The following is a 15,859-nucleotide window of genomic DNA, read 5'->3' as shown; positions in this document are numbered from 1 at the left end:
AAACCAGGACTTACTGTCAGGCAATTGTACTTCTCTATATCTGACCAGCTGGCTCGGGAGCAGGGGTTTTGTGTGAGCGTGCTCTATGAGAGTGTCCTCAACCATCTGCATGATGCCCAATGCCGTCTGGAGAAGAAGAAAAGTGACTTGAAGATATGGGGATCATGCATCTGTACAACAGAGGTGAATAGCGCTGAGCGAACCGAAAAAGCCAAATCTTGTTTAGGGTCAAACTTTATTAAATGTTCAGCGTGAACTTAAACCTCAGGCGGTTCATCTCAGGAAGGAGGAGGAAAGGAAGCGAAAGACTACTATTTCCTCCTCTTAGACTGTGTTATACACCAGGTTTAGCGCTGTTGGTGAAGTTAATACAGACAGAGCTAAACTTTTCGCGCAAGTTTGGCAAATCAGACAAACCGAACTTTTGAAAAGTTTGCTCATCACTAGTGGTGAATACATACCGCAACATGCAAAATAAAGTCGCTACAAAAAGACAACCTATAACATAAGCCATATCATTGTATATGCAACATATCAAGTCATTCCAGCTACAAGGGATCAGTGACCACCATACATGTGCCCGTGCAAATAACCAACCTGCTTTGTTATATTGCCATGGAGAAGGGCTTCCACATGCAACCGGGACAGCAGCTGAGGAATGAAGGCCTTGAGACGAGGGAGGGTAACATCTGGAAGAAACAATAGTTTTTATAGATCAGCTGTTGCTCTACTCGGATTATATTATAAATGCATACAACCATACATTTATATTAAGCTCTGACAACCCTTTTAATCTATTCACTATGGCGACTACTAAAAAAGGATGGAACTTTATCTGTTCCATGCTATTATGTTGCCTCCTCACACAAATTGCCGATTCCAAAAGGAAACAAGGAAACTCCTGGCAACAAACGATCTAGCTGTTACATTCAGTAGGCTAGCTCAGATGGAAGGAAATATGTCAAGACGTAGCGGGGCAGATGGAATACAGTGGGACTACAAAAGCCATGCATAATCCAATCCTGATGAGTTACCATGGAGACGCATAGGTCTGCATAGAAGCTGTAAATACAAAGCGGTAGACATTTCTCCTTAAGCGCTCATGCCCACGAATGTTGCAGAGTACGCACGCAGATTCACGCCGCGGGAGTACCGTGATTAAAAACGTGATCGTGCCTGTGAGTGATTGCAGAATTGTGTGGATTTCCGCTGTCTCCAATAATATGCTACATTAATGGAGACCCCCTGCAGCGTAAATCCGGAGAAATGGAACAGGCCACGATTTATTTCCCGCTGAGTAAATCCGCGGCAGAATTCTGCAAGTGAGCATTGGCAGGCAGAAAGCTATTAGGTTCAACAGAACCCAATAGCTACGGAATTCACACACAGATTTCCGCCACGGGAAACGCAGTAGAAATCCGTCTGTGGGCATCAGCCCTAAGACAGTTTATTCCCAGTGCATCTTAAATGCTTTGCAAAGTAAAAATTAGATTGCAAAGGGAGACATCGTTAAAGGGGTTGTCCCGCGCCGAAACGTTTTTTTTTTTTTCCAATAGCCCCCCCGTTCGGCACGAGACAAACCCGATGCAGGGATTAAAAAAAAAAACAAACTGGGTAGTACTTACCTGAATCCCCGCGCTCCGGTGACTTCTTACTTACCATGTGAAGATGTCCGCCGGGATCTTCACCCTCGGTGGACCGCAGGTCTTCTGTGCGGTCCATTGCCGATTCCAGCCTCCTGATTGGCTGGAATCGGCACACGTGACGGGGCGGAGCTACGAGGAGCCGCTCTCTGGCACGAGCGGCCCCATTCAGAAAACAGAAGACAGGAATGCGCAAGCGCGTCTAATCGGGCGATTAGACGCTGAAGATTAGACGGCACCATGGAGACGGGGACGCTAGCAACGGAACAGGCAAGTGAATAACTTCTGTATGGCTCATAATTAATGCACAGTGTACATTACAAAGTGCATTAATATGGCCATACAGAAGTGTACACCCCCACTTGCTTTCGCGGGACAACCCCTTTAAGGGTTTTCCTCGCCTTCAGGCCTCTTCCACACGGACAACAGCGATTTATCTCCGCTACGTACACGCGATTTTATAGCGCCAGTGATGCTTTTTTTTCCAGTTAAAAATGTAGCGTCGCTGCTACACGCGATAAAATTGCGCGACTTTGTAGCAAAAAAGTTAATACAACTTTCTAATGAATTTTCATGCGATTTTAACAAGTTCGTGCTATGCGTTGCGATAAACAAAGAGGCTCGTTAGAGAAACATGGGCTACAAAACATAGCAAGTCGCCATTGTATAGAGCATGCCGCGATTTTGTAGTCTCACAATGTATCAGCCTACCAAGCATTGCTCATGTAGAAGAACCCATAGTAAAGCATGGGCTCCATATACATGAGATTTGTAGCGTTGTCGCATAGCTACAAAATCGCGCAAGAAAAATCACCTGTGTGGATGCGGCCTCCGCTTGTGCTTAGGACTGGTTGTGTCTAGTATCCCAAGTGAATGAAGACTGAGCTGTGTTAAGCCATCAATGTGAACCTCTTCCTGATATACATATGGATATATCCAGCTAACTTCTTCTCCCCTGTGCATTAAGGACATCTATAGACCCTGTCCGCTGTATGTGCCGTGTACGGAGCAGGCGTGGGAGCCAAGCTGATAAGGCTGACCGACGATTTTTAGGTTGGACTGAATTTAACGATCAGCTGGCAGCGCACGATGAACGCACGTTTAGATGCAACGATTATTGCTAAAACGATTGCCTTTTAGCAACTTTTTTAGCGATCATCGGCTCGTGTAAATGGGCCTAGAGGATTAATATCAATACTCTATACACACTTCTCAGAAAAGGTTAGTTCTGAGCTGCTTTTTATCCAGGATAGATGGAAATCCCTCATTCCCACGTTGTCAGCCGAAGAGTGGCTACATGTAGTGGAATCTCATTTGATTGTATCCCCTGCTAATAACAGATTAATACAGTTTTATATTTAACAGGGGTAAGCTGGGACTGATGAAGGACTACCAAAAATGGGTAAAATACCAACAGCCTGTCAGAGGTCATCAGCTCAATGCTGGTTTTTGGCATTTACTATGGGAATGCCCTTATATCATGAAATTTGGGTCGGATCCGTTTACCTTACTATTCCCACTCTTCACCTCTCCTCTCCATTTAGATCCCAAAATGACCATATTTAGCCCATTGATGAAGAACTTTGGTCACACCACACAAATTTCTTAAAGAAGCTTTTCTTGCCCGACAAGTAAGTGCCAGGACATGAATGTCTGTCGTGCCACCCTCCTTGTGGGGTTGGACAAGACTGGTTCAAGTGGTAATAGCTTACCAAAAACTCATGCCAACACAAGTTTCACGAAGGGGTCCTTGGCTTAAATTGCATTCGATGCTGCACATTGACTGATCAACTAACCTCCCCCCTTCCATTTTAAGGAGACCCAAGACCAGATGTATGCCAAACAAATTAGTTCTTGTTTAATATTTCCTCTTTTCCATTCTATACTGACTGATTGTACCAATTCCACTGTCTCAATTGTTTTCAGCCGCAAGAACCAAACTTCTGTTCTATTCATCTTTTCAATATGCTTCATATCGGACTTGAGCTGAAACTTATTTTTAAACCTGGTTTTATTTAACAATAATCTGATTGGGGCATTTAACTCCCATTCGGGACATTTCATTACCACTAATGCAGCCCCTACCCACCCCAAGAGATTGCTGGATGTGATCGCAGGTTGTGGCCTTCTGAAGTCCCCCAGGGCTGCCATGATTGTATGCCTATTAGGTCAGGCTACAGGCACGCCTTAAGATGCCTCTTAAACAATATAAGCAATTATACAACTGCAAGTTCAAATCCCCTATGGGGACAAAAAAAACAAACAAACAAAAAAAAACGCAATATGTACCTCAAATCTGTAGCAATAAAAAACTACAGGCCATACTGGATAAAACAATCCTTTATGTAGCTATGCCTTTCAAAAAAAAAAAAACAAAAAAAAAACAAAACTTTTTTTTCAAAGTGGGGATACCAGAACTGTAGAACGTAACCTGGACACAGAAGCATCAATAACCCTCGGTCACAAAAGGTTAAAGCCCAAAGAGCCCCTTCACATTTTGATTGGCGGTCTCATTTTCACTATACATTCTTCCTACGAAGTCCAAGGGCGACGGCAGCAGTAATCCTATTTGATACCCCAGTCTTAGTAATGCCAGAAGTGCTGCTGGGTAAGAACATTGCCAGTAATTCTGTGATGTATGGAGGCCGCACACAAATATAAAAACAAGTAATGTTCCCATTTATATTACATTACATGAGCGGAGCCGCTGCTTCTAATCCGCTCGCTGTCTGACCCAGTTTCATTGCAATCTTGCGGCACATGCGTTTACGCTCCAGAGCAAATAGCTTCGCTCGTTCAGGTGGTGCGAGCAGATAAAGCGGCGCTCTCCGCAGAGCAGAGAACATGATTTATAGGGCTGCTGGGAAGGCAAATGAAGTACTATACAACTGGAAAATGGTCTATTAGAACAGCGGCAAATATCACCCACAGCACAAAGGAGTGCAAGCAGAGGAAATTCAGCCAGATAGAAATAGGAGGTTTTAGAAAAATACGCGAAAACATATGTCTGTCTGTGCACAAGATGAAGGAAAGAAAAAGGCCTATAGAAATCCAGAAATAGAAGAGCCCATATTCACAATCCATCCCTGCTGGGACTGCAATCGCTTCAATCATGTAGGAGACTGGAGTTGTTGTGGCCAGAAACTACAGCAAAACTACTTACAACGTCCGTCAGTTCTGCATTTGACCTAGATGACTAGGAACGGAAAGTTGTGCAGGGAGGGGAGGAGGTGAGCTGTGACTTATCTATATATAGATGTTAGTTTTCATTGTAATCCTGCCTATGAGGTTAGTGAGATGAATGCTAAGAAGGGATCTCTACAGAACAGGAAGTACTATACTATTATTGGACTCAGTGGTCAGAGGGAAAACAGCAGGTTTTAAATGAACATATAAACTTCATTTAAAGCATTTAACATACGTAAACATTAAGTACATTTCAGATGATACTTCCCCTTTAAGAGGGTTTGGGCTTCATCCACAAGGGATTAGTAAAGCCATTAATTGTATAGCTAGAAAACAATTTTGGACAATTGCTGACCTTCTAGCGCTTCCCGGAGCTCGTCTTTGGTCCAGGCCACTTCAGTCATCAGCAGCCTTAGGTAATACATTGCATGCTGGTGAGGCTGTTCCGCACGGAAGTTGTTCAGGGAACGCATGTACTGCAAAAAAGGAAGATCTAACATTGTAACGACTATATACTAGGAGACTCGTTAAGCTTCAAAACTAAAGGTTTCATCTAATATGAATAGGACTAATAGACATGCCAGAACATGGAACCTGCAGAAGTCTGTTTAAAGTGCACTTGTAATGGAAGCGTGCATCCACAACGCATCGGTGTAGCCTTGTTACTAAGACTCCAGCAGACTCCTCAGGAGTGTATTTGTATGGGCTAAGGAAAGCTCCAGGCCGGGGTAATAACTCACCAATAACCTCACTTTCAACTTTAACCCCCATGGTGACCGCTGATACGCCTTTTGACAGCCTGTATCGGCGGTCTATGTATGAAGAGAGCGCGCAGGGAGATCTCTTCATGCATCGTGTCAGCTGTTAGGCAGCCGCTCATCGGAGCTGTTAACCCTTTAAATGCCACAGTCAATTCTGACAGCGGCATTTAAATCCCCCAGATGTTCGGGGGTCGCGTATGGCCCCCCGTGATGAGATTACAGGGAACCGTGCGGGTGTCATATGAGCTGGGGGCCTTCTGAAAGGCCCCAGGGCTGTCATGGCAGACTGCCTATCAGGCCATCCCTGTGGGGTGGCTTGATAGACTGCCTGCCTGATAGCAGTGTGATGTAATGCTAATTCAGTACATCACACTGCAGGAGTGATCAAAGCAACGAAAGTTGACAAAAAAAAAAAAAGTTATAAAATAGAGATAAGCGAGCAGCTAGTTTAAGGCAGATATTCAAGCAAATAACTGATTACCCATCCGAGCAAATGCAGGGGGTGGGGGTGGGGGTGGGGAAGAGATCTCTCTCCCCCGCATTTGCTCGGACAAGTAATCAGTTATTCGAGAAGAGCGATGCTCGCTTGAGCATCTGCCTTAAACAAGTGTGCTCGCTCATCTCTAGTAATAAAGGTTTACTAATAAAAAAAAAGCCCTTTGCTATATTTATAATAAAAATCTAAATAATGAAACAAAAATACATATTTGGCATTGGTCCGTCCGTTAAAGTCCGATCTGTCAAAGTAAAACATTTTTGTACCCTACATGATGAAATGTCAGAAAAAATAAACACCAGAAATGCGATTTTTTTTTTGGTCACCGTGTCTCCAAGACAAAATGCAATAAAAAAAAAAAAAAGCTCAAAAAGCAGTATGTATTCCAAAATGGAATATGAATAATTTTTTTTCCATATTATATATTTATATAGAAGTACAGCAAAAAAGGGGGAGGAAGAAATGAAAATGGAAAAAATTAAAAACGCTCCGTCACTAAGGGGTTAAAGTGATCCACTCCAATAAGAACATTCATTAGATTCTGGAATTCCTGATATGCAGCTTCTTATTCTAGAATGTACCCAAGCTTCTAAAATTGTAAAAAAGTAATAAAAAAAAGTCAAGTGTTCTGAAAGAGAACATAAAGCAGATAAGATAAGATGCAGCTGGAGACTTACCGCTTCCTTAATGATCTCAAAACGTTTCTCATCTATTTCAAAAGTGACCATTTTCTCAATGATCTTCTTAAGCAAAATATGCTGCTTGTCATTGTAACCCTTCACCGACAGCTGGAAAACAAGGCAGAGGTCAGTGCATCCCCAGAACTAGTTATAAGAAGAGCACCCCACACACGGTTGTGTTCCCCTGCCAGTACTATGCAGAGTCACACCGGAGGGGTGGAGTTGGGGAGTTTTACAAAAGGTTACATTTGTTTCCATTAAATTTAGAGCATAAAATCTAGCCGACTACACCATTCTATACTCCAGACATAATGGAAACAAACGGACCCCCTGTAAAATTAACACCAAAGTGATGCTGGTTTCACTTACTGTCGGGTCTGTCACACACTAGAACTGGTTCCCGGGGGACCCATCAGCAGAACACTATGCAATCTGATGAGGGACAGCTCTATTAATTGGAAATTGTCCAGAGCGGACAACTGCTAGAACTTAAGGAGCCCAATTACTTGTGAAGTCACTAAGAAGAAATGAAAATCAGGTGCTCCCCAACCAGCATCAAGCACGGTACCACGTCCCATTGTGAGGAAGAGGCATGCAGTAGTTAGAATCCCATGCACATAGTTCACACGACAGGAGATAGAAATAACCCCTGTGAATAAAGTTGGACTTTCGCCAAGAATATTCAAAGCAACAGTCCAATTTATGGACCAAATTCTCTTCCAGGACCGAAGGGAAGGGGGGGAACAGAGATACATTATCTGCAGTACTTTTCTGCCCTCTTCTGCCAGTTCCAGGTCCCATTTTTCAGGCATCCAAGACGTCAGACAGTCCTCAGACCGCCTAAACCTAAACCACGGTGGTGCATTGATAGTGTTAGGCTAGAGATGCACTGTACCTCCTATGATTGGCCAGAGCTGCCCACATGACCAACACTGGCCAATCAGAGCAGTACACAGGGTGCATGAGGTAGTTAGAAAGTTGCCATCTTGGAAGGCTGAAAACGGGGTCCAAAACTGGCAAAGAGGAAGGACTGTAGGCAAGAACTGCAGGTAAGATACCCTCTCTCCCTCCTGTCCCATTACAAAATTTTGTTCCGAAATCAAAGTGTCACTTCAACACACAAAACGGGCACATCTCATTCTCCACTGCTGAAAAAACACTTTAGATTGAAGCAATCCTAAATTATAAAAGACAAAGGAGCAAATATTCATCGATCCGAGGATTAGTAAAATTAATCTATTAGCTGTTGAAAACTCAAAACCAAGTCACCAGATTGTACCAACCATGCAATTGTGCTTTTACACGGGCCAATTATTGGGTGGTAGAGTGTTCGTATTAACACTCATCCCCACAAGTGTCCCAGGAAAACCGTCCGCTGATCAAAGGGCATACAAGTATCCTTTATGGAAACATTAAAAGTTATCTGTCGGCAGCAGATCACCCCGTGTATACAGAGATGTGCTGCTGACCAACTGTTTGTACCAAATGGTCACATACGTGGTGATGATTGCCCCAAGCAACCACCCATCTACACTTATTTCCAGCAGGAATGTTGCCCTTGTATACGGACCTTTAACCCTTACTTTATAAAGTAGATCCGAGTCCCGACTCAGGAGTTGGCGATTTAATCAATTTATTGCTTTCTAACATGTAAAAAAAAAAGGGGTCGATCAACTGCATGGGTGCCGTGAAGATCATCCCATCTGCAAACTACTTTGATCTTCCAACGCTGCATTACATTACTGACAAATGTATCCTTAAATGAAAAAAGGCAAAACCCAAGTCCAAATATGCTGGTGGAAATTGAAAAAAAGTGTTACACCCAAAGTTGCAGAAAAATTGGATGAAGTACGTGTATTAGAATGCAAATTATGGGAACCTTGGTAAAGCAAAATGTTACATTGCTTTAGTTTACAAGTCAAAGGGTGTTATGTAAGAAGGTCCACAGACGGCCGGTGACCATGTATACCAAATCGTAGAGTTCGAACTTTGTGCACCCAAATGTCTTATGAAAATGGACATGATTGAAATGGGGGCATCATATCGTGGAGCTTCCTGAAGGACTGGCTGTAGTAGAACGTCAGTACAAAGGGTTTACTAAGTGGTGGACACAGGAAAGCTCCAGTGCTTGCAGGCTTGGCAGAGGTCCACGCAGAAGGACAATGCCACGTGTAGACTGCCAGATTGTGTAGATGGCATTGCCGATAGGCAGGTGACCAACCCCTGCTCGGATCAGTGCTGTGGAGTCAGTTACCCCTTGAAACCTTATAAACAGCTTGGTGTAATGCTAGACGTAACTGGATGCATGAATGGAGAGAGGTTGTGTTTATGGACAAGTCACGATTCTATTTGGGGCAAAGTGATAATTGTTAATGTATCAGTCAATGTTTTGGAGAAACGGACCACCCTGCTGTGATTTCAGAGTCACACAAGTCCAATCCATGGGCAATCTGTTATGAGTTGGTGGTTGTTGAAGGCACAAGGTCTATCATCAGTATGCGGACAGAGTAGTGCACCCAGTTGTCATACCCTACATGACCACCATCCAAAATAGGATCTTCCAAAAGGAGAATACCCGTCCTCATATTGCAAACATCACAAGACATGCCATGCAAGGTGTCATGACCATGGGTTTGCCCATGCAGTCTCTAGATTAATCTTTTGTCTGATTCATTACAGTTTTCTAAACATATATGTAGTGTCATACCCAGAATATATTCCTTCTGGGAGTAACACTTTCAATTTCCACCAAAATAAAAAAAATATATATATAAAAGCCAGAATAAAGCACCCCACACAGTTATATATATATGCCTTTTCATGCCTTGATGGGAAGTCACGGCTTCCTTGAGATATCTACTTACAAGAATTGCATTCATTCCTGATGCAATGCCATAGTTGACACCTGCGAGGCGGGCTGCATATGTATACTCTTTTAAATCATCCTTCAATAACCTTAGAAACAGGTATGTCATGTTGCAATGGAGGGGGTCAGCATAAAGGTAACGACTAACAAAGAAAAAAAAAATGGGAAAAAAAAGGAAACAAAAAAATAAAGTAGAAAAAAAAATAAAACTAAAAACCAGAACAGATGTGATAACTCAAGCAATGAGATGAACGTGTGAGGACGTCACCTTGACAAAAAGAGTATGGATATGCAGCTTCACAATCACATGGTCTTTGAGATGGGATGGTATCTGGACTACACAGCGAAACCGATCAGGTTTGTGGTTTTGGTTTTCAGAGAGGTAATGAGAAGGTTGGTTCCCCATAAAGGATATCTAAAAGGTTCTACAAACTTCTTCCACCCATGATAAGGACCAGGGAAGAAATGGAGGAGAGATTGTTATTGTCCGCCTTGGGTTTCAGGTACTTACATACATCCCATAGATGGTATTTTGGAGGTCATAGTTCAGGCCGGCTAGTTCTGCTGCATATGCATACTCGTTGAGAGAATTTTTAAGCAGTTCAAGGTACAAATAGGCCATGTTACAATGCAAAGGATCCACATAAGCAAATGGGCTGAAAGAGAATATTGAGATTAAAGTCTGGCGGCCACAAGCATCTCTAGGAATATAGATTCTTGACTTTTTTGGAGGATGCAAGAGAATCCTTGTAAGAACTGTACCAACAGCAATATTGGTTCTAAACAAGAGGATTAGGGATGGTCTATAAAAGGACAGCCCTGAAACTATAAGTCTGGAATCACACATGCAGTTTTGGATGCAGTTTTTTGACCCAAAGCCAAAAGTAGACTACAAAAACAAAATTTAAAAAACACCCACATTGTCTAAAAGCAGCTTTTGGGGGGGTCAATTTTTTTTCATGGTCATGAATGATGTAAAGCGTTCTACCTCCTTCAGAGGCTTTCCATCTAGTGCTGGAGCTCCACTCCACCACTTCAAACCCTGAAGGCGGTGGCTGTAGTCACGCGTCACTCATTGTGCATGTGACAGCCAGGCCAGTCACCGGCGCTTCAGTGGGGCTTCTGCCATGATCACTGAAGTCTGCAATTAAGTGGTCACATACATAAGGAACGACATGTGACTGCAGTCGCCTTCTTTAGTGTTCGTAATAGAGGAGATAGAAACTCCATCGTGGGTCGGGAAGCCACTGAAGGAAGAGAGTAGGCCTTTCTTTATACCACTCCATGGCAGCAAGAAAAATAAAATTTGTGTTTTGTACACCCCCTTTAGAAAAGCCTGCCTCAAAAACTGCATGTGTTTATACACCGATGGCCAAAAAGCTAAGGCTGCGGTCACACGGGGCGTAAATCCAGAAGAAATCTCGCAGAATGACCGGAGTGGGAGCGCACGGAAATACCATGAGATTTCCGCCGCAGAAATGCAGATTCAAAATGCGAACCGTTTGGCGCTGGTTTTGAAGAGTCTTCGGCGCCTGCATTCCACTGCAGCCATCTCTTCTCACAAGAGAGGAGAGACGGCCGCAGCGGAGACTGCGATAAAATTGACATGCAGCGGCTTTAAATTCCGTGCGGCGGGCCAGTTTCAGCACGGATTGGCCGCAACGGCTTCTCGGCAGCATGTGGACAAGCTTTTGGCAAATCTCATCCACTTTGCTGCTTTATCCCGGAATAAAAATTGCCGAAAGTCTGCATGGAAATTCCGTGGCAATTCCGCCCACTGTGAACCCAGCCTGAGGGTATATAAAATCCCAGTATACTCATTTAGGCCTCCTTCCCACGAACGGATTTCCGCCGCGTAATTCGCGGCGAAAATCCGCTGCGTTGCACGCAGCTATTAGGTTCTATTGAACCTAATAGCTCAATGCTCACGATGCGTAATTCCACCGCGGAATTACGCACCGCGATTTCTCCCGTCCTCACCCGCAGCATGCTCTATTTTCTGCGGGTGAGGACGGGCTGTACGCACTGACGGCTTCCATTGCAGTCAATGGAAGCCGTCCGTTCACGCTATCTCCCGCTGTAACCAGCGGGAGATAGCGTGAAAAAACGCTTTCCCGCCCACCGCCGCGCGTCATATGACGCCAAATGACGCGGCCGGCCGCGTCACGTGACACGGCTGGTGACGCGAGAGTGGTGGGCGGTGATGAGCGGTGACGAGCGGTGATGCGGCGGTGGTGGGCGGGGAAGCGATTTCACGCTATCTCCCGCAGGTAAGTATAGGGGCTCTGGGGGGCGCCGTGACGGGCTTCACAGCGGAATATTACGCTGCGGAGCCCGTCACGCTCGTGGGAAGGAGGCCTTAAGTTTTCGTGAGAAAACAAACAAAAAAAAAAAACAACAACTCTCAAAACATGCAGTTTTATATGCAACAAAAAAGTGCTCCAAGACAACATAGTAACGAATAAAAACACACAATATCAGCAGGTCATATAATACGCAGTGTTGTTATCACTACCCACCCGACGACCTGAAATAATTTACTTCTTAACACAAATACCATAGTTCACAGATGTTTAATTATAATTAGAATGGGAGTTAAAGCAAGAAGGTCTCAAAACATGGAGGTTGATAATCCCTGGCAATCTTGGCCTTAAGCTTTATAATTAAAACAGACTTCCAATAACTGCTGTGTTTGCACAAAACATACGATTTGAGGGGTTAAGGCTGCTATAATCTCCAGACCCCGGCAACGACAGTTGCTTTGATGATTGTGGCTGAATTCCAATACACCATAGGGTAATGCTGCGAACCGTATACAACATAGGTCAGGACCACGGAGGCCGAAATTACTGAAGACGTTAGGAGCCAGATCACAGGGTTTTATATCTATAGTGAAAACTAGTTCGTTAAAAAGGATATTACCATCTTGTAAAATAAAGTCATATTGCTAGGACATGCCATTACTTTAGGATTAGAGGAGGGCCAATCTCAGGGTGGTAGGGAACGCCACTGTGCAGGAAAAAGTTATGTGATGCAATGCTAAGTGCTGTAACCGCTTTATTGTCAAACTCTGTGGGCATCAAAGAAGTCTGACCCCAAAGGTTATAAAGAGGGATGGCATGTCCTAGAAATATGCCACAACTTTACAAAATGGAATACGCCTTTAACTAGCTAGTTACCATTATAGATCCAAAGTCCTGTGATTACAGCAGCCTCTGCATGTTTTAGATATGTAGTAGCTGCAGTGTAGCAAGGGATACAAGCGTAACGTAGGCCACCGTAGCTTGTAATTCCCTGTTTAAAAATATTAAAGTCATTTCTGTCCCGTTTCTACACGGGAGATATATCAAAAGTAGAGATGAGCGAGTATACTCGCTAAGACACATTACTCGAGCAAGTAGTGCCTTAGCCGAGTGTCTCCCCGCTCGTCTCTAAAAAGATTCAGGGGCCGGCGGGGGAGAGCGGGGAGGAACGGAGGGGAGATCTCTCTCTCCCCCTCTCCTCCCCCCCCCCCCCCCCCAACTCACCTGTCACTCGCGCCGGCCCCCGAATCTTTAGAGACGAGCGGGGAGATACTCGGCTAAGGCACTACTCGCTCGAGTAATGTGTCTTAGCGAGTATACTCGCTCATCTCTAATCAAAAGTAAAAGGAGGACATAATGTGTGTTTTACACCGTATGCTCTCCTTATTTTTCCTAACACTAACAGAGCTGTACCAGCTGTGTCTCTTCACTCCCCCACCCCCCTCCATATCTGACTGGATCAGGTCCCGGTAACAGCTAATGGCAGTCAGTCAATCAGCTCCCAACGATGGCACCTGAACCACAGACTGCTAGGGTGTTTTCTTTGCTGTGGGAGGGGGGGTGGGGGGGTGTCCGCGATCGCACGCTGACAGAAGAACTTACAATTCATGTCACCGCTGCACAGAGCCTAGGCAGCAGTGACATAAATTTTCTCTGAGCAGTCATGAAGTGGTTAAAGAAAATCCAAATTCATTTGCTAGAGGGATTCTTATCCTTGTGCACTTGCAAAAACAAACGTTAAAAAGTTTCTTTACATTAAAGTAACTTTGCATTTTGTTTCTTGGCTCCACTCAATCATGCAGGAAGACAGAAATGGAGCAACTGCAGCATTAACTGCTTAATGGGTTATGGCCAAGTATTTCAGACGTGGTGGAATTTATCATTAGCCATAAACAGAAGATAAACGATCGGCAGTTATTGCCAGAGCAGGGGATTATGACAGTTTTATTGAAGTTCAAGCAATAAAAAATATGAACGTAGAGTGTTCAGTGTCAGCACATTGGATGATTCCTGCGATTATAGCCCGCCACATAAATATTAGTGAGAACTTATTATCCATGCTTGGAAAACACACAGTCTCTCCTAATTAGTATACAGATGCTGACAGCGGAGTTTGTGTGGAAAGATAATAGCTTATCATACTAGATCGGTGCTGTAATGGGTGCAGACCTACCTGAAGAACTCGAAGTTGAGGCAGGCTTTGGGAAGAAAGAATTTGTCATCCTGCTTGAACCATAGTTTGCTCATTGCTGTGTCCTATTGAAATGAGACAGTAAAAGACACTTACTAAACCAGATATTTAAAAAAGGATTTTCAAGTCGTCCCCCCCCCCCCCATTCTTTTTCAAATACGCTACCGGTGGTTATAAAAAAGGTCCTATAATCACCTGTCCTGAATCCTTGAAGATCCATTCAATCTGCCAACATTATGATTGCAGGCTGCAGTCAGCTGGTTCACAGGTCGCCCCAGGCTGCTGCAGCCTATCACAAAGCTATGTGGTTGACTGCTGAGGTCTGCAATTGGCTGCAGCAGCCTGTGGCATTCCATTTAAAGACTTCCACTGCAGCCTGTAAACAGACCCGGCGGTGTGAATGGATCCTGGACAAGGGCATATAGGATCTTTTATGGAGTTTTTTGCTTTTCTTAATCAGAGGTAGCCCATTAAAAAATAAACTCCACAAACCCTTTTAAGCACCCAGTTGGTTTTTTAAAATCTGAACTCTTTTCTACAGTAGAATAGGGAAAAAATAAATGTCACCACCGTTTCCTCAGCTTTGGTTTTCAACATTCACTGTGTGGCAGTGGTAAAAAAAATGACAAGTGTATTCTGCATGTCAATACAATTATAGACATCCTAAATTCATTACTGCTAAAAAGAAAAAAAAAGCTGCATCATTGGGGCACACAGCTTTGACATGGTTACGGTATATAACAACTGCCTATTGGAGGCGGACACTAAGCAGACAAACAAGTTGACTCCTCCCACTTGCTATATACCCTCTGCAGGTACTCCGCTAATCAGTTTTTGCTTAGTGTCTGTAGGAGGCAGACCTCTTCAATCAAGGTCCTCAGGACTACAGGGATGTGGGGACAGGCCAGGCCAGCTCACTGCCTGTTACCCACAAGGAGGTCAGACGTCAAGTGTCTGTCCGCCTCCAAGAAGCAATTGCAGGTCGACAGAGCAGTATTACTCTCCGATCTCCCCCTATGAAGGAGGGCAAACGGCCATACATTGCTGTCCGTTGTCTGCCCTACCTGGCTAAGAAAACGTGGCACAGCTGGAGTCCAGTTCGTTGCCCACCAGCCATAGGTATCCCAGGGAAGATGCCTCTTCCCTCCCTGCAGGGTATGGGAAGCTCGTCAGGGGACCCTGCTGGAAGCAGGGAAGAAAAAAAATAGGCGCGTTAGAAGGGGCAGGTAAGTAAATAGGGCTTCTCTTGTTACCTTGCCCCTGTACAGGAGTCCCCCTCCTGTGTCATGCTGCCTGACAGGCTGTGTAGTTTAAACATGCGGGGGTGTATTCACTACCATGCAGTGTGTAGCACCATGCTGGGTCTGTTGCCACCTAGCGGCGTCTTTTACAGTTGCCATGCGGCTTGTGTTATGCCTACACTGGCCACCTTGGGGCCACGTTAGAACTTGCTGCTGGGATCTGTTCTGCATATTTCTTAGCAGCTGAACTTCACATCTATCCATCAATCTTCCTGCATGTCTGGTGGTTCGGTTCTGTGTGAACTGCGTCATTCCTCTGGTGTCTGATGTATCCAAGAGAACCGAATTGCCACCGTGCGGCTTTAATGTGGAGCCGCGGTGCGGCATTTCTGTAGCAGTCGCTGCGCTGTATTTATGTGTAGCTGTGCATGTTCTGCATGGGGGTGGGTGTCACACGGTTTATGCCACCATGGGCATGTATGTATTGGCCGC

At 44.4% G+C, this 15,859-nt stretch overlaps 1 protein-coding gene across 5 annotated transcripts in view; it reads right to left on the bottom strand.

The window, feature by feature from the left end:
* The window catches only part of IDE (insulin degrading enzyme), a 75,117-nt gene that overhangs the window by 9,407 nt on the left and 49,851 nt on the right, over positions 1-15,859 (bottom strand). For 4 of the 5 annotated variants that reach the window (XM_066600999.1, XM_066600998.1, XM_066600995.1 and 1 more), the window contains exons 14-19: positions 14,109-14,191; positions 10,144-10,288; positions 6,764-6,874; positions 5,185-5,305; positions 598-689; positions 15-126 (exon numbers count right to left, since the gene is read on the bottom strand). In XM_066600999.1, coding sequence (XP_066457096.1) covers positions 15-126; positions 598-689; positions 5,185-5,305; positions 6,764-6,874; positions 10,144-10,288; positions 14,109-14,191 — 664 coding nt within the window. Of the gene's footprint in view, positions 1-14; positions 127-597; positions 690-5,184; positions 5,306-6,763; positions 6,875-9,630; positions 9,776-10,143; positions 10,289-14,108; positions 14,192-15,859 lie in introns of all 5 variants that reach the window. The other variant, XM_066600996.1, reaches the window with a different exon arrangement.

This window comes from Eleutherodactylus coqui, chromosome 4, assembly GCF_035609145.1.
Source record: "Eleutherodactylus coqui strain aEleCoq1 chromosome 4, aEleCoq1.hap1, whole genome shotgun sequence".
In the NCBI taxonomy this organism is placed as follows: Eukaryota; Metazoa; Chordata; class Amphibia; order Anura; family Eleutherodactylidae; genus Eleutherodactylus; species Eleutherodactylus coqui.
The sequence above is the reverse complement of the archived record's forward strand: the minus strand, read 5'-3'. Positions and strand labels throughout refer to the sequence as shown.